This window comes from Colossoma macropomum, unplaced genomic scaffold, assembly GCF_904425465.1.
Source record: "Colossoma macropomum unplaced genomic scaffold, Colossoma_macropomum, whole genome shotgun sequence".
Lineage (NCBI taxonomy): Eukaryota > Metazoa > Chordata > Actinopteri > Characiformes > Serrasalmidae > Colossoma > Colossoma macropomum.
Window position 1 is genome coordinate 20402298 of NW_023494790.1, and position 23115 is coordinate 20425412.

General features: G+C 38.8%; 1 protein-coding gene across 1 annotated transcript in view; it reads left to right on the forward strand.

Annotated features, from left to right (window-relative positions):
• The window catches only part of LOC118809307 (cadherin-18), a 135073-nt gene that overhangs the window by 95654 nt on the left and 16304 nt on the right, over window positions 1-23115 (forward strand). Inside the window, exons 8-10 of the mRNA XM_036572470.1 lie at window positions 5019-5155; window positions 10660-10781; window positions 14513-14630. Of these exons, the coding sequence (XP_036428363.1) occupies window positions 5019-5155; window positions 10660-10781; window positions 14513-14630 (377 nt within the window). The remainder of the gene's footprint in view (window positions 1-5018; window positions 5156-10659; window positions 10782-14512; window positions 14631-23115) is intronic.

A 23115-nucleotide genomic window follows, 5' to 3' on the forward strand; every position in this document is an offset into this window, starting at 1 on the left:
GTCTAACACCCACTCTCTCTCATCACACAGACATGCTGTTGTAACATGTACAGAATGCAGCTTGCTGTTGTCATGAGCCTATGTGGTAAAATCCATCATAGAAAGATATGTGTTTTTAATGCAGTACTGTCTGATGGATTGAAGGTGATTCATTTGTGGTTTTTGGCCTTGCCCTTTATGCTCAGAGTTTCTGAGGATTCCCTGAATCTTTTTAATATAACTATCCCCTGCAGAAATACCTAAATTCCTTAAAAGTTCATTGAGGAACATTGCTCTTACACTGTTGATTTATTCACTGATGGATTATTTGGCAACGTGACAAGCATCAACTCATTCTTGTTAAAAAAACAAAAAAAACAAAACTTAAATATCTTGTCTTTGTACTGTCCAAACTTTTTTTGGAACTGAGGTTTGTGCAAATAAACAAATAAACAATATATTATTTTATGTGTGATCATATTCACAACCATTTCTAGACTTCTTCTTAAGGATGCCCAGCATTTACACTTGCCATCCAATACATAGGCTAATCAAGCCTTCATTAAACTCCTTTAACAAATGCATATTGTGGGTGGAATACATCAAAAAGCCAGACCTGTTTTCTTCTAACTGTATTATTCTAAAATATTGATAATATACTGAAAGCAAACAAAAAATATCTTTTTACAGTGGTTGAATTTATTCTAGCGTTATATAGTGTTTTTACTGGCAAATAACACACTTCTACTTAACTGTAACACACTGCTATTTACCTGTAGTTGTAAATAATGTTCATGGCTGCCTAAGACTTTTGTACAGTACTGTATAATACCTGTTTAATCATGAAGGATAAATAGATTGTCTTCTTATGACTTTTCTCCAAACATAAACTCGAACATCATAAGTGGACCTCATGGAAAAGTCTGGGTTGGAATTGTGAGGACATGAGGGAGGATGTTGGCCTGGGGGTTGAAGTTTCTCTAGGTTCAGACATGTACCTTCAAGCTATAACCTCTAAACCACAATCACCAATGCATCCTCCCCCACACTACTCAAAAGTAATCATAAGATTATGCATGCTCATAAACTGTAATATATTCATGGAAATTTGATAGCGTAGCTGCAGCTCTCCTCTGTTATTTAGGCTTCTCTTTCATATTGTTTCCTTTATTGTGTTATATCACTAGAGTATATATACCCTTTATTGTATATTTCTCTTTAGAAAAGCCAAATTTAATAAGAGGACAGAGCGATGATATGACACATTGACACATATGGCTTTACTGTGTCCTTTTGTCATCTCTCTCTCTCTCTCTCTCTCTCTCTCTCTCTCTGTCTCTCTCCCTCTCTCTTGAGTACGATGGTAATTAGTGGAGTCAGGGCTTTCGTACTCAGTGTAGCTCTAGTGCAAAAGGCTTCTAAACCCTGCATCCATTTTCTTTGAAAAGCAGCTTATTTCTGAAGCATCAGATAAAATCAAGAATGTCGATAGAGCCTTTCAGTAGAACAGAACCCCTCTTTTTAAAAGAAAATCTTTCATTTTGGATAGCACTTCAGGTAAAAAAAAAATAAACAATAATAAACAAAGCTGCCTCTGAGTTCTCTTACTAAGCATCTCAAAATCATCTCAAGTCATGCGCACTGCAAGGTAGAGCTTGAAATATTTATCCGAACCCAGGGAGACCACCTGAGTGCTGAGTCATTGGGTTGGAACGAATTTGAACGCCATTTCCCAAATATGTTTCAGGCTTGAGTTGGGTTCATGTTTCACGTTTGGGTTCTCACCTCCCGTCTCCCACTATTAACAGATCTCATCCTGCATTTCCACTTGCTTCCATTTTTCTCTTTATTCTGACTGCCTTTCATTACCTTACACAGTATTAATCAATTCTGTAGACAGAATTCAGCACTGAGGTCCACGAGACTCACAGCTTGTGAGAAAATGGTTGCACAAGAAATAATCAGTGACTTTATTCAGGAGAGAACAGTTTAGTCAGCCAAAGGTTTGTTCCAGTGTGGTGGACTTTGTTTCAGTCAGGTGGAGTTTGTTTTGATTTTGTTCCAGTCAGGTGTTGTTTTTTAGTTCCAGTAGGGTAGAATTTTTGTTCCAGAGCAGTGGACTTTGTTCCAGTGCCATGGAGTTTGTTCTGTATGTTGAGGTGAGGTTTATTTTGTTTTTCGTTACAGTGAGGTGGATTTTTTTTGTTCCAGTGAGGTGGACGTCATTAAAGTAGAGTGTGTTTTCTGTTCCAGTGAGATGGAGTTTTTTTTTCAGTGAGGTGGATTTTTTTTTGTTTCAGTGAGGTGGACTTTTTGTTACAGTAGAGTAGAGTTTTTTTCCAGTGAGGTGGACTTTTTGCTACAGGGGGTTTTTGTAATAGTGGGGTTGACTTTTTGTTACAGTGGGGTAGTTTTTGTTACAGTGGATTAGAGTTCTTGTTCCAGTGAGATGGACTTTTTGTTACAGTAGAGTAGAGTTTTTGTTCCAGTGAGGTGGACTTTTTGCTACAGTGGGGTTGTTTTTGTAATAGTGGGGTTGACTTTTTGTTACAGTGGGGTAGTTTTTGTTACAGTGGGGTAGAGTTTTGTTACAGTGGGGTAGTTTTTGTTCCAGAAGGGGTAGAGTTTTTCTTCCAGTGAGGTCGACTTTGTTCTGGTGGCATGGACTTTGTTCAAGTTAGGTGGAGTTAAAGTGGGATGGAGTTTTTTTTGCACTGAGGTGGACTTTGTTGTGAACTGTGAGGTGAAGCTTGTTTTGTTTTGTATTGTTTTCCAGTGAAGTGAGTTTTTTAGTCCAGTGAGGTGGATTTTTGTTATAGTGGAGTAGAGTTTTTGTTTCAGTAAGGTGGGGTTTTTTTCCAGTGGGGTGGTGTTTTTGGTACAGTGGGGTAGAACTTTTGTTCCAGTGCAGTGGGTTTTGTTCCAGTAGGGTGGAATTTGTTAAAATGGGATTATTTTGTTCCTCGAGGGTAGGCTTTCTTCCAGCAACATGGAGTTTGTTTAAGTAGGATAGTTTGTTAAGGTAGGGTGGGCTTTGTTCCAGTGAGGTGGAGTTTGTTAAATTTGGATAGTTTGTTCCAGTAGAGTGGGCTTTGTTCCAGTGTGGTGGAGTTTACTCTGGTTTTTGTTCCAGTGAAGTTAAGTTTTTTTTTTTGTTCCATTGGGGTGGAGTTTGTTAAAGTGGAGTGGAGTCAGTGAGGTGGAACTGGTTCCAGTGAGGTGAGGTTTTGTTCCCAGTTTCTGTTCCAGTAAGGTTGAGTTTCCGCTCCAGTGTTTGTTCCAGTAAGGTGGAGTTTTAGCTTCATAAACAAGCTTTATAAGAAAAGGAACTCAGCTCTCACTGATGGAACATGTGTGCTCTTCAGGATGGTTTAACCTTGATTGAAACATTTCTATGTTGAAAAACATCCACCTTTGTGGTGGTGGGTTAAGCTTTCTTCTAATGCAGAGTTACTTTCTGCACTCTGTCTTTTTTTAGAAAAAATATTATTGAATTTCCATCAAGTTTCTTAAAAGCAGAATGAAATCTATCTACTTGTCAGGGTAAAGAAAAGTGCAGTGATTATGTCTTTTGAACAGCCAGTGCCTGCTAATTGCATCATTTGTTTGAGTGTGTCTTTCAAGGTCTGTTCAAGGTCTGTCCCAGCACAAAAAAATCTTTGTGTTTTATGGTCATGTTAACAACACGCCATGACAGGTCTTCTCTGGTGCCTAAACACAACATTTGTAAGCCTGCTATGCCATGAACACTTCATTATGTCTTGCCCTCTTTTTGTGTCTCTCCCAATTACTCAATTTTTCATCCAAGTTATTCTCAAACAGTGAGTTAACACAGTAACCTTGTCAATAGAGCATCAGACAGTGTCTTTTTTGTCTTTTTTTTATTCAGTGTTCCCTCTCTTATTCAATGTCCATTTCTCTTTTTGGCTCATTCTTTTATTCAGACACTTTTCTCTCTCTCTTTCTCCCTCCCTCTCTCTCTCTTTCTTTTATTCAGTGTCCCCTCTCTCCCTTGCTACTTCTGTTATTCAGTGTTTTCACTCTTTCATTTTCTCTTTCCACTTTTTTTTCATTTTTCACCTATTTAGTGTCCTCTCCCTCTTCACTCTCCATCTCTCTCTCTCTCTCTCTTTCACACACACTTCTTCTGTTAATTGTAATACAACATATGAAAACAGTATGTCAAGGAAATACTTTCAATGACTGACACAAATTAAATAACCTAATTTTTATGTTTATGTGTAAATGGCTTTCATTTATTCATTTAAATAGTCTTAGGGGCAGATTCATCTCAGAATTCATCAAAGAATTGCACAAGTGAATGATAGCCTTTAGTAAAGTTATCTTCTGTGGACACTGGTTGTTTGCATATCCAGTGAGAACATGTATGTCCATTTTTGTCAATTTTATGTTTTTCTATTTCATTTATGCACAGCAGCTGCCCTTTACTTTATGTGAAATTTTCATGACGAAAGGACCAATAGAAATGCTCCAAAATCACAAATCCTCCTTCTATTAACTGACATTAAAAGAGTTTTTGAATTTGCCTGTAAAATTACTATTTTGTGATTTGAGATAATTGCTTTGAATTGGTGAAAGTCAAATTCATGACATAAAATATTGGGAGGAGAGTGCAGTGCTGTTATTTTAAATTTTTCTTATGAGAAACACCCCCTTAGCCAACAATTACATCTTTCTTTATTAAATCACAACACATTTGGTGCAAGACAGTTTGATATAGACCACTAAACAGATTTGTGCTTGATTAGATTGTAAAACCTCCAGTAATCGATTCCTATGACAATTTATACGAACCTTCCAGATTGAATTTGATATGCTGTGGGGGTCCACTGCAGTAACCCTCCGCCCTGCTACATGCGAAGTGGGCAGGCATCCAATATCAAGCCTGTGTAATAAGAGCACTCCTATTATCATGCATATCTATGCAGTCTTTGCTTTTAATGCTGTACACATGATGGAGAGGGGACCAATGGAGGGATTCATGCAATATTAATTATCACGATTTCCTCTATATATAGGTATTTCATTGAACAAAGAGAGGGAGACGAGGGATATTTCGACATCGAGGCTGTCAGCGGAGTCATCAGAACCACTCAGCTTCTGGACCGAGAGGACACACCCTGGCACAACATCACTGTCATGGCAACAGAGGAGGGTGGGTGCTATGGATGAGTGCCGTAGTACAGTCTGCTTTCAGAGCTTATTAGTTATAAGACAAGTTAAAATACACTGAGCACTGTCTAATGAGATTAGGGTAAATCTGTAATCTTACAACAATTCTGTTAGATTTGTGATTCTTTAGGAAATGATTTACTGCATCATACACACATACATACATACATACATACATACATACATACATCATCTAAACCGCTTATCCTTCTGGGTCGCGGTGGGGTGCTGGAGCCTATCCCAGCTGTCATTGGGCGGAAGGCTTACTGCATCATGAAATCTCAAATTTCACTACAATTACATTTAATTTGATTATTTTGGTACACTTTAGAATTAATTTTAACTGTATATAACTAGAGGAACCATGTACAGAGTAGTGGAGTGCAGAAAAGAAAAACAGTACAGCCTTTCTTCAGTGGCTGTTTAGTAAAAGCAGTGGTTATGTATAGAACTCAAAGAACTATGTAAGTGATAAAATGATTTGTTGCAGTTCAGAAAATGGTCTTTTCAATGTATGCCATTCCAATTACAATTAAGATATTCATTCATACATCGATCGGGCATGACATTATGACCACCTCCTTGTTTCTACGCTCATTGTCCAATTTATCAGCTCCACTTACTATATAGGTGCACTTTGTAGTTCTACAATTACAGACTGTAGTCCATCTGTTTCTCTGCATACTTTGTTAGCCCCCTTTTACCCTGTTCTTCAGTGGTCAGTACCCCCATGGACCCTCACAGAGCAGGTACTATTTGGGTGGTAGATCATTCTCAGTACTGCAGGGGTCCTCTATATATTGTGGCAGTACATGTTTTTGCTTGTAAAATACCATCTATCACCAGAATAGATTCAAACAAACATAAATTCAGTAATAAAAATTTCTTAATTTTAAAAAAGTAGTTGACATCTTGAGAGCTAGTTTGAAGAACAAAGTTTGGATCCAGATTACTCCTGGATGCCCCCAGCCATCATATAGATTTGTTAAATTCCATCAGCAGCACACTTGATTTAACGTAATGAAATATTGATTAGCTAAATCAGGTGTTGGTTAAAAACTATAATTAATACTGGGCTGCCATGAGGAGAGGTTTATAAATAGTTAAATGAACACATAGACTTATGTAAAATCACTTATTGTATTAATATTGTTTATATGCATTATAAAATAGGGTTTTTTTCTGACCAATACTTTTTATTCTAATTTGCTCAGGTGCCTAAAACTTTTGCACAGTAATGAAGTACTGTGAAGTAATGAAGTAATGATTTTTATTTTGACTAAAAAAATAATATTGTATTATAATAGATAATCTTAGATCATAGATTATTTACAGAAAAATAAATTAAAATTGGTTCTAAAATTCTAAATCAGTGCAGTTAAATTGTCACCTTCAGATTGATGCAGAGTGCACTGATGCGTTTTTACACCCCTGCTGTTGTACTATATGATCTACACTGATGCTCTTTCACCTGTGAGTGCTCCACTGTATTTCCTGCTCTCTTTATGTTACACAAATCCTTCTGATTTACTTCCCTTGTGACATCTCAACTGAACCTGTGCAATCAATATATCACCATGCGCTTTCACTGAAACCCAGTCATGCTGAATAGTGTCAAAGCTTTGCTAAAACCCAGGCTATCAGATTTAATGCCCAGCTTTGGTCCTTGTTTGGCCCTGCTGTGGAGAGGGAGTAATCATCCAAGAAAGTGTTTAGAGGCACAGCTGATGTCAAGTGTGAGAGAGAGGCTGTGAGCAGAGTGAGGGGTCAGAAATCTTTAGAAGTGTCTGGGTGATGAGGGAATGCATTCATGTCTCCGCATGTTTGAGCATGAGCATTTGTATTTGCGTGATGCAAGACACCACAAAATCAACATCGTTCTCAGGTCAATTCCCAAAAAGATGATAAAAATCACAACTTGCTCTTGTGGCTGATATGAGTCGATCCGTGTTGCACTTCAGCTGTAGATCTTATCTAGGCAATTACCCTTTCCCCTAGCTTTCGCCCAGTACTAATGATTCACTAATAGCAAAGTCTACTCTCTGGTAATGATATTCCACTCCTATCAGACAGTGAAAAAGAACTAGCGCAAAATTGCTGTGGCTGGAATTCGAAATTCGAGGTGGACGTTTTCATTATTTCTGGAAGCAGACACTGTCCGCCTCGGTTGGGGGTTAAATTGACTAGGTGAAAACACGTTTGTATCTTCAACTGGCACAATGTTGTTAGTTGCCATGGGGACAGTTTGCCGGCAGACGGCTGCTTTAAAGAGTAAGTCACTTCGGCTAAAGCTGTGTTTTAGTGTGTGGGGAGAAGTTAGACAGGGTACTCGTGTAGGGACAAGGGTTCTTCTTATTTATAGATCATGCTATTGTGTGACAGATATAAGAATGCACATTAACAATCAAATGCCAGTCCAGATCTCTATCTGCTAATCTAGTACTTTCCCTGAAGTAACTAATCATCAGTGCCACAGCTTCTGTGCCTCCATAATCCAGCACTAGAGAGAAGCACCCCTTGCTGTTGTCTACTAACATTTTCCTTAGTATTAATTTTTTCCTTCTATCCTTAACAAGTAAAAGCAGCATTTGACACACAAAGCTGCCAGAACAAAACGTCGCATTGTACAGCACCTTCCCCACCAACGCCTTTAGAAATGTGGATGAAAAGGGCATAATAGTGAGCAGTACACACGACATGGAAACAAGAGGCTCCAAGAACTATAATAGGCTGTTATTCCCACATATTCTCTCTGAAATATGAAACAAAAGGAAAAGAAAAAGGCAAACAAAGATGCAGAGTTAGACAGACAGAGGGAGATGATGTGATAGACAGATAGGAAAGTTGACAAAGATGGTAGAAGACAGTAAACATATGAAAAGGAGGAGGACATAGGAAGAATGTTAGCTGTTCGTTAATCCTCTGGAGTCACACGTCAAAGCTGAAAAAAAGGTGTCTCTCATGCTAAATGAGGTGAAAAAGAAATCCAGGTGCGCTACCCTAGGACACCCAGGATACCTGAAAGGGGTTGCCATGTCAACGCACAGCACCCTCTGAAAGCAGAGATCTTGACTTTAAGTCAGATGGGGTTCTGACTGACCACAAAGATACAGGTCACATCGAAGAATATGTTGTGAGTCAGCTTGAAGGTCAAAAGATTTCTCATCCATGGAATCAAATGGACAATACATTTAAACAGCTTCACTGCCTTTTATCAGTTCCTTAGCATGATGTATGTCTGTCACGATTATTCAGTTAAACTCAGTTACTCATTAGAAACAATTCTGATTATAATGTTACATTTCCAACAACCTGCAATGACTAGTTGGCAATATGCATGAAGATTTATTAACATTAAATTCTCCTATTGATCTTGTAGTAAGAAACTGCCTGACTGACACCTATTTACATACATTTTTTACAAGTGTTTTTATATATTTTTGAAAGTCTTTTGAAAGTCTTCCTAGTTTGCGTTTTCCAATAAAATATTTTATAATCTTGTTAAGGCTAAGCGTAGTGAAACTGACCCAGTCAGGCGCTCGTGGTAAAAAGTGAAAAATTAGGCTTTACTATAAAGGGGTTTGGTAAAACTCAATGTCGTTGAACAGGCAAGGGTCAAATCTAGAAAGGCCAAAAAACAAAGACAAACCAGGCAACCAGATCCAAAGGGCAAAAGGCAAAAAGCAAAGTCAAAAACTCCAAGGCAGGATCGTAACAGACAAAGGGCAATCAGATGAAACACTCAGTAGCTCTGACAAGTAGAAGCAATATCTCACAAGGTACCTAAGCTAAAAGTCTGGGCTTTATACCAATTCTAATAGCTCACATGACAAGAGATACAGGTGAAAGAGATTAATATTCAGGTGACTGCGAGTGATGATTGGAGCGCTGTCATCAGTCACGTGATCTCCCAGAGGATTCTGGGAGGTGGAGTTCCTGGATGCTTCAGAGCCAGAGGGAAGAGCTCTCATTGCTTAACATAATCAAAATAAGTAGAATACTTGATTACTAATATGATTGATAGTGGTATCAAGGATAGCTACTTTCAGTCAGCCTATTTTTTTAGTTCTTTATGAGGGCCTGTACAGATAACAAACAAATATAATGTTGCTGTTGGAACAAAACCTTCTCCATTTTTATCATGTTTCTTCTTTTTTTTTCGCATGATTTTTAAACGCCGTGATGAACAGACCAATAGAAATTGGTCCAGAATGATTTACAATAACTTCCATTCAACTTCCACTTGAAATTATTTACATATATATATATATGGACCAAACATTTGGACTAAAAACTCATCATGTGGACAAACAGGCCCAAAATTAAGCACTGAATCAGAGTGCTCATTTACTCTCCCTGTTGATATCATGAAAGCCCCAGCCCTCTCTTGAGAACTGGAGTTTTAAAGCATCTCTCCTGAGACTGTGGTTTCATTGACAGGGTGGGATCAGTAAAGCAAACTATGAAAAGAAGGACAAATAAAAACTAGGAGTTTATTCATTTATTGTTCACTAGAATTAAACACGGTGGAAATTCCACCGCCTATCAATATGCCTTGTTCATTTTCATCATGAGTAAATATGAGTTTATTATTTTTATTTAGATTTTTCTTTTCTCTGCTTTGGCTCAGATGATTTAAATCAACAGGGACTCCGTTGTCTTGGAGAATTCCTACTAGGTAATTTAGCCCGTTCCTTATCAAAATTAACCAAATGACACTCTGGGGTACCAAATGAACTCACAAATACACTGTTGTCTTCTGATGACTGTATTTTTTTAAATACTGTAACAAATTTCAGAAAACAGAAAATATTGTCATAAGAATGAATAATAATGATTTATACTCCCCAGTATGTAGTGTCAATCAGAATTTAATGTCATATTTTGACTAATGAGTAGAATTTGCATTATTATTTCAAGACTATTAATTATCATCTCAATCGTGTGTCACTCTGAGAATGTTAATGTTCTATTAAGAATATGCCTCAATGTTTTTGAGCAGTTTTCATACATGTTGGCCTCAATCACAGAGTTTGTCACATGTTGTTCCAGCAAAACAATTTTTTAGAAAGAGCTGTTTTTATTCTTTATACCTGGTTTCATCTGCATTTTCTGAACTTTTCAAGTCAGGAAGCTGAGTGACAGTCAAACAAAAGAGCAAAACAACAGAGGTAAAGACTAAAAAATAGTGATGTACTTATAGGTAAATAAAGTTTCCAAAAAGGGGTCTGTCTAAACCGTTTTGTCTGAAAGACAGAGCTTATATAAAGTTTAATGAACCTCTATGTAATTTTTCCTAGAACTTTATGTCGAAGCCAAGAACCACATTTATGTATCCCTCCTTTTCTGCCGTCCATTGATGTGGCCATATATTTATCTTGCAGAAACAGCGCAGAGTTGCATTATGCATTATGTATTATTCTTGACAAACCTAATCTGTGCTACTGCCATTAATTTTATGTTGGGCATTTTCTCATTTTCTCACAGATAACCCCAGTCTTCTGAGCCACGTCCCTGTCACAATTCAGGTACTGGATGTAAATGACAACCCTCCAGAAATCAACACAGAAGAGGAAATAATCATTTGTGAGAGCACCAGAGCAGGACAGGTAAGTCTCCGCAAAAGTCTCCCTCTCTATCTCATGCGTGCACACGTGCTCACTCGCACAGATTTGGACACAGAGTTTATTTGCTAATGTAAAGCAAGACGAGAGGATGAAAAAGAAGCAGAAATGAAAGGAAAGGAAGGAGGGAGGGAAAGATGGGAGGGCACGCTAATCATCCCTCTTTCAGAATGAAGATCTGTGCAGCCAAGCATGACTGCTTCAGCTCCGAGCACATGGCCATTTTCCTCTCTGCACAGAACTCTCATTTAAATTAAGAGCACTGCAGATACACAAGAACAGCTCACAGTGAATGAGAGAGAGAGAGAGAGAAAGAGAGAGAGAGAGAGAGAAGCGTGCAAAGTGAAAGAGTGAAAGAGAAGGAGGATCAAGACTGAAAAAATGAGAGATGCATTTTATATACATATAAATGTATGTATGTATATTGTCACTGTCATATCAACACCTCAAATGAACACTATCGACTTCATTCCTTCTTTTTTTGCCAGCTACCTCTTTTATATGCTCATATATTACATTGTATGAGCATATAATGACAAATGGACCAACAGAAATGAACAAAAATTACTTAGGAGAAAAACTCAACACACATTAATGTTAATAGAACTTTTCCTTCTCCTATGAAGTTATCATTTCAGAGATATAAGGGTTTGTATTTCATAGAGTCATAATGCTTGTTGAATGTAAACTCTGCAAGTGTTGTAGTACTTCAAACAGAAAATTGTCCACGCAGGTTCTTTTCCATGTTATCTAGTCAGTCACAGCCAAGCTAATTCATATGTTGATATAGGACTTCAGGAGCTGGACAGAAGGCCTTATAGGTCCGATTAAGTCTGGGGTTGCTGAATGTACCACTTTGAGGCTCATTTTGGCACTCTTACAGCCCTCTTTCGCTACAAATAAAACATAGAATTTCTTTTACAGACTTCAGATCTCTCTCTCTAAACTGGATTTGCCAAAAAATGGTCCTGTGCATCAGTGTCAGCTTTGTGCTAACCAATGGGTGAAAAATGAAAGGAAAAATCTGAGTAAATGAGTGGAGAACCATAATGAGTGCAGATGCTGTACAAAAATGCTAAACAGGACCAGTTGACCTTGATTTTAGATTAAGATGGCCAAAGGAAAAGATTTAAGTGACTTTGAAAGAGAGGTCATTACTGGGGCATGGACAGCTTAACCGGCTATTGTTTCACTATGAACAGCGCCCGAAGTGACATCTGCATGCAAATCTATGGGAAAGACATCATAAACAGAGTTGGAAATTGTGGCTGAAAGTTCACTGACCACGATGCTTGTGTATTAGTGTGAAATGTAAGGAAAAGCAGATGTACAGCTGTTACTCAAGTGACTAAGAATGTGATCATGCTCTGTCAGCAAGAACAGTCCATCCACAACTACTAGAGGGATATTACAGTAGGGTTGCAGTGCATAAACCCTTCATTAGAAAGATAAATGCACATTTGAGATTTCAGTGGTGAAAAAACACAGACAGTGGTCTACAGAAAGAAAACAAGTGACATGGTCAGATGAGTCATCCTTCACCATATTCTCCTCTGTTATTCTGGGGGGTGGGGGGGGCATTTTGTTGGCATAGTTTGGGTCGTCTTGAAAGGAAGGATAGCTGCAAACCAATACAAAGATATTCTGATTGATCACATTCATCCTATGAATGAAACATTTCCATTCTGATGGGAGTGGTCTCTCCCAGGATGACAATGCCCCTTAACAGGGGTCACTGAATGGTTTAATGAGAAAAAATGTTTAAATCGTATGTCACCAGGGCTCAGTTTAGTTGAACATCTATGGAAGATTTTAGACTAATGTGTTAAACAGTGCTCTCCACTACCATCATCTAAACACTAAATGACATGCATTGAAGCTGTTCCGGCAGCTCGTGGTGGACCAACACCTTACAAAAACATTTTATGTTGTTTTTTCCTTTAATTTGTTGCCCATCTAAACACAAATGCACACATATATTTTATATATATTTACTGATAGATTGATGGGGGAGGAAGGAGAGGAAGAGAAAAGGAGAAAAGAAAAAGGATGGGCTTAAATGCATCATTAATAATCAAGACAGAGTTGCAACACTACATCAAAATCTGCTAAATCATGCATGCAATGCTAAAACACAGAAATCAGGTCAACAAAAAAGCATGCATCTGTTATTCATATTCACATGTGTTGAATCAAAGTCTTCTAAATGGACAGAGCTTTCAAGTGAAAAGCTAAATTAGATGTAAAACGTATGGGTGACATCATCCACCAGTGTCATGTTATATTGTAGCTCTCTGTGTCATACAAATCTATAAAATAAATGAGTGGCCTGCAGTACAAGGGTGTACAGTTACATATAAAAAATGGACCAGCAGTGCAAGGATAGATGAAGCATGATCCTGTATCACATAACAGTGTGGTGGGTCACATTTTGCATGAAATTAAAAGAAATGGCACATGAGCTTTGCAGGTGAGGGACCTGCCATACTTCGATTAGAATCATCTAAAGAAAGTTTTTAAAATTGACCAAACCATGTAATTCATTATATTAAATTCTGTTTTTTGGTCATAGAAGACTGTTGATTTTAAGTAAATCAGTAAAGAAATCTAATCTGATTTGGAATCAAAAAGAATTCAAATGCTACTGTTAGATGCACATCCAAAATGTCATCAATTTAAACCAATCAGAACAGATTCTGTGGCATTTTTACATATAATGCTAAATTTACATGTTAAATGGGTTAATGTGAAATTATGCCTTGTTTTGGAATGCTGCTGCGTGTGTGTCATCATCATAAGTCTTCCTCATATGTTACTACATTAATTGTCAAGTACAATAATGTGAGCTAAGGGAATAAAACTGACATTATGAATAAAACAGCTAAGAAATCTGCTAATTCCTGTCTGTGCATTTAAAGCCTTTAGGGTACGCTCAGACTACCAGGCTAAAAGCTAACTCAGTTCAGTGTAGCATCACTAAACGACTCCCTGCGATGGCAGAGTTGATGGTAAGAGCCTGCGCTAGCAGGAGGGATCACCAGGGGTTAAGGCAAACATCAACAGTCTGCTCCCATTAGCCAAACATCAGCAGCAGGCCTTTAGCCTATAGGCTCTCACCTTTCTTTTCCTAGGTGGTCTTCTGCTGAGGCCTACAGGGCCCCTGAACACTTTACAAGGACAAGGTGTTAAAGCAGCATTAGGTTTTCTCGAGCATTCCCAGAAGCCCCAGCCACCAAATGGATTGACACAGCTTCAGAAAGATCAGCCCTCAGTATCTGAGGACACATCTGCAGAAGCTGCGGAGGATATTATAGCCCAAACTAAAAACTAAAGATGAAAAGGAAAGCAGAAGCAGAGTGCTAGTCAGTTCCACAACAACCAGATGGCCTGAAACAACTGCTGGGATTGATAAGTGCCGTCTGATTAGCATATTCCAGCTAAAAAGACTTTAAAAGTTTTTTGAGCCAAACGTGAGCCGAATTGATTATATGAGGGACTTCAGGCTGGCTTTTTACTAATGATGAGTCTAATTATCATTGTCATTTTTTCTCCAAATCTTTAGAGCTTACAAGCTAAAATGTCTCATTAACAGATTGAGATATGTGGTGACTAATGAAGACTCAACATGATTTACAATAGTAATGCTTTTCCCACCATGTAGCGGCTGCGTTTGGAGAGGCAGTGCATAAAATCTGGTCTTTTTCTGCTTTTAACAGGTCATACAGACGATCACTGCTGTGGATAAGGATGACTTTGCAAATGGACAGAGATTTTACTTCTCTTTCCCTGGAGGAATTCCAGTTAACCCCAACTTTACCTTAAAGGACAATGAAGGTAGGCAGTACAGTAACTTTGCTAATGTGTATCTGAACGTATTTCCTAATTCCTCTGCTGAGGACAATGCAGGTATAATGGATGCTGTGCAATCAGCCTGACAGTCATTCAGAGTTAAATTATGGGTGGGCGTGTGCTGGTTGGTAATTAGTTGTAAACATGACTTAGAATATGCATCCTCTTGTGTAAGTTTTCAGATTCTCCTTTGGGAAAAATGACAAAAGGTATTCAAATTCAGTCAATAGACTTCACTATTGACGAAGGCTAACATTTAAGCTGTAATTAAATCTGGTGTGTGGGGAATCAGGCCTAAGGCGAGGTATTGATGAAAATCTGCAATACAAAAGCATTGCAATCTTAACAAGAAATGGCACTTCCAGCTAGAATAACTTTGTCATAGCATGAATAGGTTGCTGCATCTACAGTGCACTTCTGAGCAAATCTTCATAAATATTTAAAAAACAAGCTGAAATACTGATTTATTTGATCATTTTTAAAATTCACATCCATTTTCTTGACTCAACAGTGCCACAGAAGCTTCTCTTATTACTTTCCGTGCTATCCTGACAGCCTTTTACTTTAAGCATCCCCAAACTAGGAGTTAGCAAACCTCATTCTCTTTATCATTGTCCATGGCCATCTAAGCCACGTGGTGGTGTCTGCAGGGTTATTGCTCTAGCCATGGCTGGGCACCCAGCCGTTGTTGTTGTCAAACGGATTACCTGATCCATCCATGCCTGAGCCACCTGCCTTAACCTAATACACAAACGCCTGCCGGCTAGAGGTTACCGTGGAGACCGTTCTCGTCCCAGGTGTGATGTGCTGGGCTCTGGCGCTCTACTCAGTAATCAGTGAGGCATTTGAGCAGAGAGGAAGGGAGGGGAGGAAGACAGAGAGAGAGCGACAGGGACAGAGAGAGAAGGAGAGAGATTTGAATTTAAACCTCCCTTTATTGGGACTCTCACGTATCCACAGATTCAGTGATATACCAAAACCGAGAAACAAACTCATTGCCTCATATATAAAGGAAAAAAAGGAAGACAAAAGGAAACAGGGACTGAATGAGCAACCTGAGTGAGGGGCGGGGGGAATGAGAAAGAGAGAGAAGAGGTTGGGAGAGAAATGGAGAGGTAGAGAGAGAAAAGGGGGGTGTAGAAACAGAGCTAGAGAGCAGTAGAGAATGGGAGGGAGAGAAAGAGACATAGGGAGAGAGTATAGAGTAGAAAGAAAGACTGGCAGAGAGACAGGGAGAGAGAGTGAGAGAGAGAGTAAGGAAGAAAGAGAGACAGTTGGAAAGGGGGTAAAGGGAGAGACAAGGGTAGGGGGATTGAGTGTAAGGTAGAAAAAGAGACAGACACAAGGGTGTGGGGGGAAGGTAGAGACAGACAGTGAGGGAGAGAGAGAAAGAGAGACTATCCACAAATTCAGTTTTTACCAAAACCAAAAAACAAGCTCATTGCCTCACAAGGGGGGAAAGAAATATAAAGGGAAAGGGAGAAGGGAAGAGACAGACAGACAGACAGACAGACAGAGAGAGAGAGAGAGAGAGAGAGAGAGAGAGAGTAGGGTAGAAAGAAAGACGGAGAGTTGTAGAAAGATAGCAAGAGAGATATAGAGAGAGGGTAGGGTAGGAACAGAGACAGAGAGGGAGGTTAGGGAGAAAGAGGTAGAGATTGAGAAAAAGAGAAAGGAGACAGAGACAGAGAGGTAGAGAGAAAAACAGGCTATAGAAAGAGATAGACATAGGAGGGAGAGAGAGGCTGAGAGAGGTTAGGGTATAAAGAGAGAGAGAGAGTGAGATAGAGAAAGATAAGGAGAGAGGGTAGAGTAGAAAGAGAGAGAGAAAGAGAGGGGAGAGGGAGAGGTAGAGAGAGATTGAGAGTAGAAAAAGAGAGAGAAAGGCAGATAGAGAGAGAGACTCTAGGCTGTTTATAGATGTGGCTGATGTGGTTAGGAAGAGCAAAGGTCAGTTTTGGATTTTTGGGTAGAGAGAGTCAGAGGGAATGAAACACAGGTGCAGACGAGGCAGAGAGGGGGATGAATCGATGTGATAATGGAAGATAAAATGGTTGGAGTGCTGAGAGTGTTGTGAATTTGGCTCTTTTCCTATCGAGCTCTCCGCAGTATGGAGGTTACTTCATTTACCCGAGTGCCACTCACGGGCACAGTCATAGACTCTCTCCCCTGCTCTCTTTCTCTCTCTCGCTCTCGCTCTCTCTCTCTCTCTCTCCTTTGGGATGCTTGGTGCTTACCAGTCTAAGCAGAGCGCTTATCAGTTTTTACTGTTGGTGGTCCGTGTCATGGTGCGCTAGAGCTTGTAGAGAGCAGTACATGAGAGAGAGAGTGCAGTCCTTTTCAGATGAATATAAAGAGCTGAAGTGGTTTAAATATAGCTACTCTGTGTCATTTTGTCTTTTAAAGGATTCGATGAGAAACACTTCATGCTTTCTTTGCAGGCATTCTTTGCCAGAGTGTTTTGCAATGTTTGTGTTAAACACATTTCTTTGCTCTTGCCTCACTCTACCTTCATTTTCTTCCTTGATATGTACACGCACAATTGGATTAAACAGCCATTGAAAAAGCTCCGTCTGGGTCCCTCTGCGTTTCCAGGTTTGCAGGTGTGCCTTCATTAGGCAACAAACCTCTGTAAACCCAGGGTTTAATGGACATTATCATTCTCGGTACAAGAATTGCTTTGTAATTGCGGTGTCTTTCTCTGTGCATAACATTACAAGTTAAAAGGGCCTTGAGCATAAACAGGAGCCCTTACAGATATTCACTTTGATTACGTGAACTGCTCGATCTGGCTTTGTTGTGGCATCAAGGGTAATTAGCCGGGGAATATTCATGAGCAGGCCCAGAGGAGAGTGACACAAGCCCAGAGGCATCAATCACTGGTCAAGGAGATACATATCCCTGCCATGGATCAGATATGTAATCACAGAATCATTTCAATGCTAATCAAGTTCACATACACTTCCCGGAGTCTCTTGCAGACTGCAGCACACAACAAATGCTCTTTTTTTCCCCTCTAGATTCCTTCCATCCCTTAATCCCTCATTATTATTTTCCCTGTTAAAGTTTAAAGTTCTATGGTCATTCGCTTTCTGTCTATTATTATTCTCTCTCTCTCTCCCTATAAATGACTGTTCTCTCTGTCCTCAGGCCGTAATAAGCATGTTCTCTTTGCTCAGGCAGGAGCTGCTCCACTTCAGCCGCATTAGCATGCGGTTAGTGTCGAGGAAAGTGCCTGTGTTGCTGTCCAAGAGTGGGTATCTGCGTGTGTATGAATACTGAGTGTCCACACTAAAGAGCGTAAGACAGGGACTCGGGTTGTCTTTAAGATGACAATTAGCATGAAATAGTTAGAAGAAATAATGAAACTAATAGAGTAATAAGACATAGGCCTGTACTGATTAAGAAATTTGCATCCTCGGTTGAGTTTTGAGTTTGAAATGTGGAGCATACTTAAAAGAATGGTTTGGTGAAAAATCAAATTTACTAAATTTTCCACTTACCTAGATGTGCTTGATCAGCTGAGACATGTTTGGTGTCCAAATTTTACTTCTTTAGTTTGGCACTGGAGCTATAAGGCTAACATTTCTGGAAGTCAGTAGTCATTTCTAGAAGTCACTGGTCACCCAAGTCACCTTGTATGTAAATACATTCCCAAAACGTCTCTCAACTCAAACCACACCTAGGTCTTCATTAACATGTCATTGATGTGTTGCTGCTGAATAAACTAAATGCAACCAGTTTTCAATATAACTATCAATGGCCACCATGGCTTTCTTGTTGGCATGCCCCCAACGTGGAATCTCAGGGCTCATCTGAGTTCCCTACTAGTAAATACAACAATGTGGTGGCGCATGCATGCTCAAAAGTACAGTATTTCTGACATGAACTGAAGACAGTATAAGACCAATGCCATACTAATAGCATGCAGTTTGTAGGCATGTAGATGGGCTCTTGTACTATAGGATAAATACTATAAGTAGGTTACACAGCATATATGCATCTGACAAAATCTCAAATGTTTGTGTTTGTTGCAGTTCATAGTGATGTAGTTAGCATCCTCTATGTGTAGCATACTGGGTGTCTGCAAATGTTGGAATAATGATGCAAAGCTAGATAGTGAGTAAGCTTACCATTCGTGGGCATGGTGTGTATGTATTTATCTCTAATGCACCCTCAGTGATTTTGTAGTGGAACTGAGCCTGCATGGAATATTGAATCTTCAGGTGGCCTCTTTATCTGTAGCAGGTATTCTTGAGAACAGCAATAAAACGGTTTTAGATGATATGATTATGGTGATTAAGTAGTAATTATAAGTCATTGGCCCTTCTTCATCACAGTTATCTAGAGTCAGATTTTGTATAGGGAGTGATGAAAATGAGCACACTTAGATTTCACTGACAGTTTTGTCATTCTTCAGTTTCGTATTTGGTGTATTTGCCCCATCAAGCTCACACACAGGTCAGAGTGTGTGTAAATTTAAGCATAATGTTTTTCATAAGGAATTTTTCTGGTTAATCAAATTTGAAAATCAGGAAAACAATCTTGGCACATTTTCTAGTATTCTGTGACTGGGTGATTTTTAATGAGACTGATGAAAAACAAACATATTTCATTGTTTTCAATTTTATCATTTGAGCTCCGCAGTGGTCTTTCACATTGTGTTAAAATTTTATGATGAAATGACCAACAGAAATGGACAGCGACAGTATCTAAGTAAGGGACTAGTATGGAGGTGCTTGTTTCCAGGCTGCCGAAGCCAATTCATTGCACTCAAATCACCACTCGTTTCAGTAAGTAGTAGTTTTTTGTCATTCTGGGCAATCTGAAAATGTTTCTCAGCAACTTTCTTGTATAAGAACCAGCATCAATATTACAAGCACTTCTACCAACATTGCATAAAATAAAGACCCCCATCTCTCTCTCTCCTTGTCTCTCTCTCACATACCTGCACACACAGTCACAGTAGTAGGTCTGTGTTTGCCTTTGCATCAAGTGACCCTGCAGCAAACAGCAGGCTTCTCTGGGCTGCCCACACAGTATCCCTGCAGGACAGGCGTAATTGATAGAGGCTGTGTTAGCTTTAAGTCTGAGGGTGGGACTCAGAGGGACAGCCACTGTCTGACTGGTCAATATGCAGACAGATTTTAGCCAGGGTCAGAATGCTCTCTGCTCAAAAACCCTGCGGAAACTTACACCCCGACAGAAAGACACCACTTTTACAAACAAGCACGTGCCCAGAATGTAAGTAAGCACAATGATTCACACAAGAAGAATACATACAAGCAAGCAAAATAAGTTGACTACTCCTGTATTTCCTAGCTTCTTCCTCCTGGTTAATCACCAAGTTATACATACAGGCAAGTTTTCTTTGAGAGTGTTATTTTTCTCTTGTTTTGGCTGACTACACAGTCCGCCATATTAAAGCCCCATTAGACTGTGGATGCTGTTTAACAGGCTCATTCCTCAGTCTGCAGCTATTTCCTTAATACAGTTACGCATTTATTGGCCACTCACTCTGAGACTTAAAGGCTATTACAAAAATGTTAATGTTTTCCCGAGACAGGAGATTAGACTGACTCTGAGCAGTTTGTTGTATTCCTAAAAGCTACTGAGTGAAGAATTTATTACTTGCCCTTTCAGTTTTCAGTGTAATCAGAATAGTTGTGGTCATTTAAGCAGAGGTTTAACTACATTAAGGATCAGACTCCCATTTTGGCGTCTTGGCTATAGACAAACAAGTGCTGTATGACCCAGAGAGGGGGATTCATTTTCTTTTCTCTTCTTTTTTGTGAGTCATTTTTTCTTTGGACAATCCACATTTGTTTGCCGGTTTTAGCATGAAGTGAATGTTTGATAATATTGATGAAAGAGTGGAAAGAATAGGAGACTGGAGCTCTGTATTTTGTGTAGCTTGCTCCAAATAAGAACCTGCTCTCACCCAACCTGGCATTTCACTTGGCATGTAATTTCTAATACTGTTACCTCTAAGATAAGATCAATACATTTTCTTATTTTTGTGCAATACCTTTCTTATCAAAGATGAAATCCAGGGAGAAGCATGTCCCACCTCCACAATTACTTGAAATTAGGTTCCCCCTTGATCCTTCCTCTGTTGCAAAATCACCACAATGACATTTTGCTCTCTTTTTTTCTGGCAATTAAACTGACGCTCTGATCTCTAAATGACTCTGTTACTTTAATAGATCAATTGATTTCTAAAGGCATCTTTTCTCACATTTGAATACAGAAAAGGGGCCTTCAGGAACAGCCCCTAATCACCACAGTTGAAAGCTATTGCTGTCAGGCTGATGAATTTCAATTAGCTGACGTGTCACTCACACATCTCCTGGCACTGCCATAGTATAAACGGTTGAAACGGTCTTATGGGATAAAACATTGCCATCATTTTCTTTCAACACACAATGTGCACATATATGCTTTCCTACTGATTTAACTTTTTAGACACATTAACCTCCATTTTGAACAATGTGTCCCAGGACAAGGCCATTTGAGAACTTTTTTGGTAGAGCACAGAATGGGAACAATGTCCAGTATGTTCTTTAAATTAAAGTTTCCAGGAAGGGTTCTTAGCAGCAATGCCATAAAAGAACCATTTTGGTTCCCTAAGCACCCATTAAATGGTTGATTCTTTAAAGAAGTATGTTTGTAAATGAGGTATATCTTTTTCAAGTTTAAAGAACTTCCACATAATGTAAAGGTTCTATACCAATTAAAGGTTTTTCGTAAATGTATGTCATAGCCAAAAACAGTTAGGGTTAGTTTTTAAAGATTTTTATGAGTTATTTGTTATTTTCTCAGATTTTAGGCCTTTACACATCAAGCAAGCTTTATTTGTGTGATTTATTCAGACATCAGTAAATGGATTCAAACATCACGTGTGGCATCTACAAAAGCAGGTCAAACTGGGCTATGGGCATCAGAGCTATATGTGAAAGTACTCATACAGTTTCAGCTCCTGAGTGAGGTGGTGAGGCTTTTTTTTTTTTTCCAAAATACAGCCTCCCAATGGAAAACAAACTTTGTTTGTTTGCTTTTGAGGAACAAAGTATATCTTTTTGCATTTGAAGACAATCTTTTTTCTTTTTTGTGGTACAAGTAACACAGCGAAAATAACAAAAAATATGTATGGTTTTAATATAGGAAAAATGGTTTCAGAATATTTCACATCTTCATGTTGTTTATTCATCTTATGTTTCGATGTGTAAAGGCTTTAAAGGAAAATTCCATTATTTTTCAAAAATTTGTATAATTCAGTTGTATGATGTGTAAACAAAGTCATTCAGAGCAGTTTGATGTGAAGTGGTGCATTGTAGAAAATGTTTGGATCCATGGTTCACAATGTCCACAATGCAAATATATTATTTCTCATCCAAAATGACCAGTGAACCTACCCATGTCTCCTGAGTTATTATATGTAATGTTCATAAGGGTAAATAGTGGTAAATCTGAAAAAAAAAGTTTTGCCTTAGAACACTCTGCATATACATCTCTTTCATGAATGGATTTTAAAAATATATTGTAAGCCAAAACCTTCAGAACTATCTTGAACAATGTCTCAGGTATCAAGCAGCATATTCATAACCTTTTCATGTAAAACCACTTTCTGTGATGTAGCTTTTAGAGGCATTAAACTCTTCAGACGTCTGGTACCTATCACCACAACTGTGAACAATTCTGACTTGGTAAGTTTCTAGAGACTGGCACATTTAACTTCAAAACACTCTGAATGACTTTGTTTACATCTTAACCATTTAATTATGCAGAACTTCTGAAAAATTGGTGGAATTCACTTTTAACAGAGTTTAACAGAGTTTACACTGCCGCTAGTCACAAGAGACTGGATCCAAAAACAGCTCTCTTAAACTAAGATGCTTTGTGAATTCCCATTAGTGTTTCCTTTTAAGCTTGTTTCTCTTCTCGAAGATGCAGTGCCTTTTCTTCAGAAATTATTCACAATTTATACCAGGCCTCCATACTTTGAGGGACAAAAGAGACAAAGCATGCCATCATATTTTCCATAGCATCCACTTAAAGGGACTCGCTGTTTTAGACTCAGGAGAGGATGCTTCTGTGTATGTACATGCACAAGCATGCTGAGCTCCATGTAGGAACCCTGATGAGAAGGCAAAGAAAAAGACAGCTGAAGAGTGGTTCATCAATGATAGAACACAGCATTCTATTAGCCGGTACCATGGGGAGTGAGTGCTTCTAGTCATGTTGCAGAACTTTCTGCATTTACCTATAACACTCCACCAAGCTACCCTGGAGGGAGGGTATGTTGAGAATGGGAGAGAGACAGAAAGACTGATGAAGAGAGAAATAAATAAATAAAGCCATTTGGCAGTCAGCGACTCATGCTGTTGCTTAACGATCCACACTCTGAGGATATTCTCATAGGTATGCAGTATTACTATGTGACCAGACTTGATTCCAGAATGACTTTTTC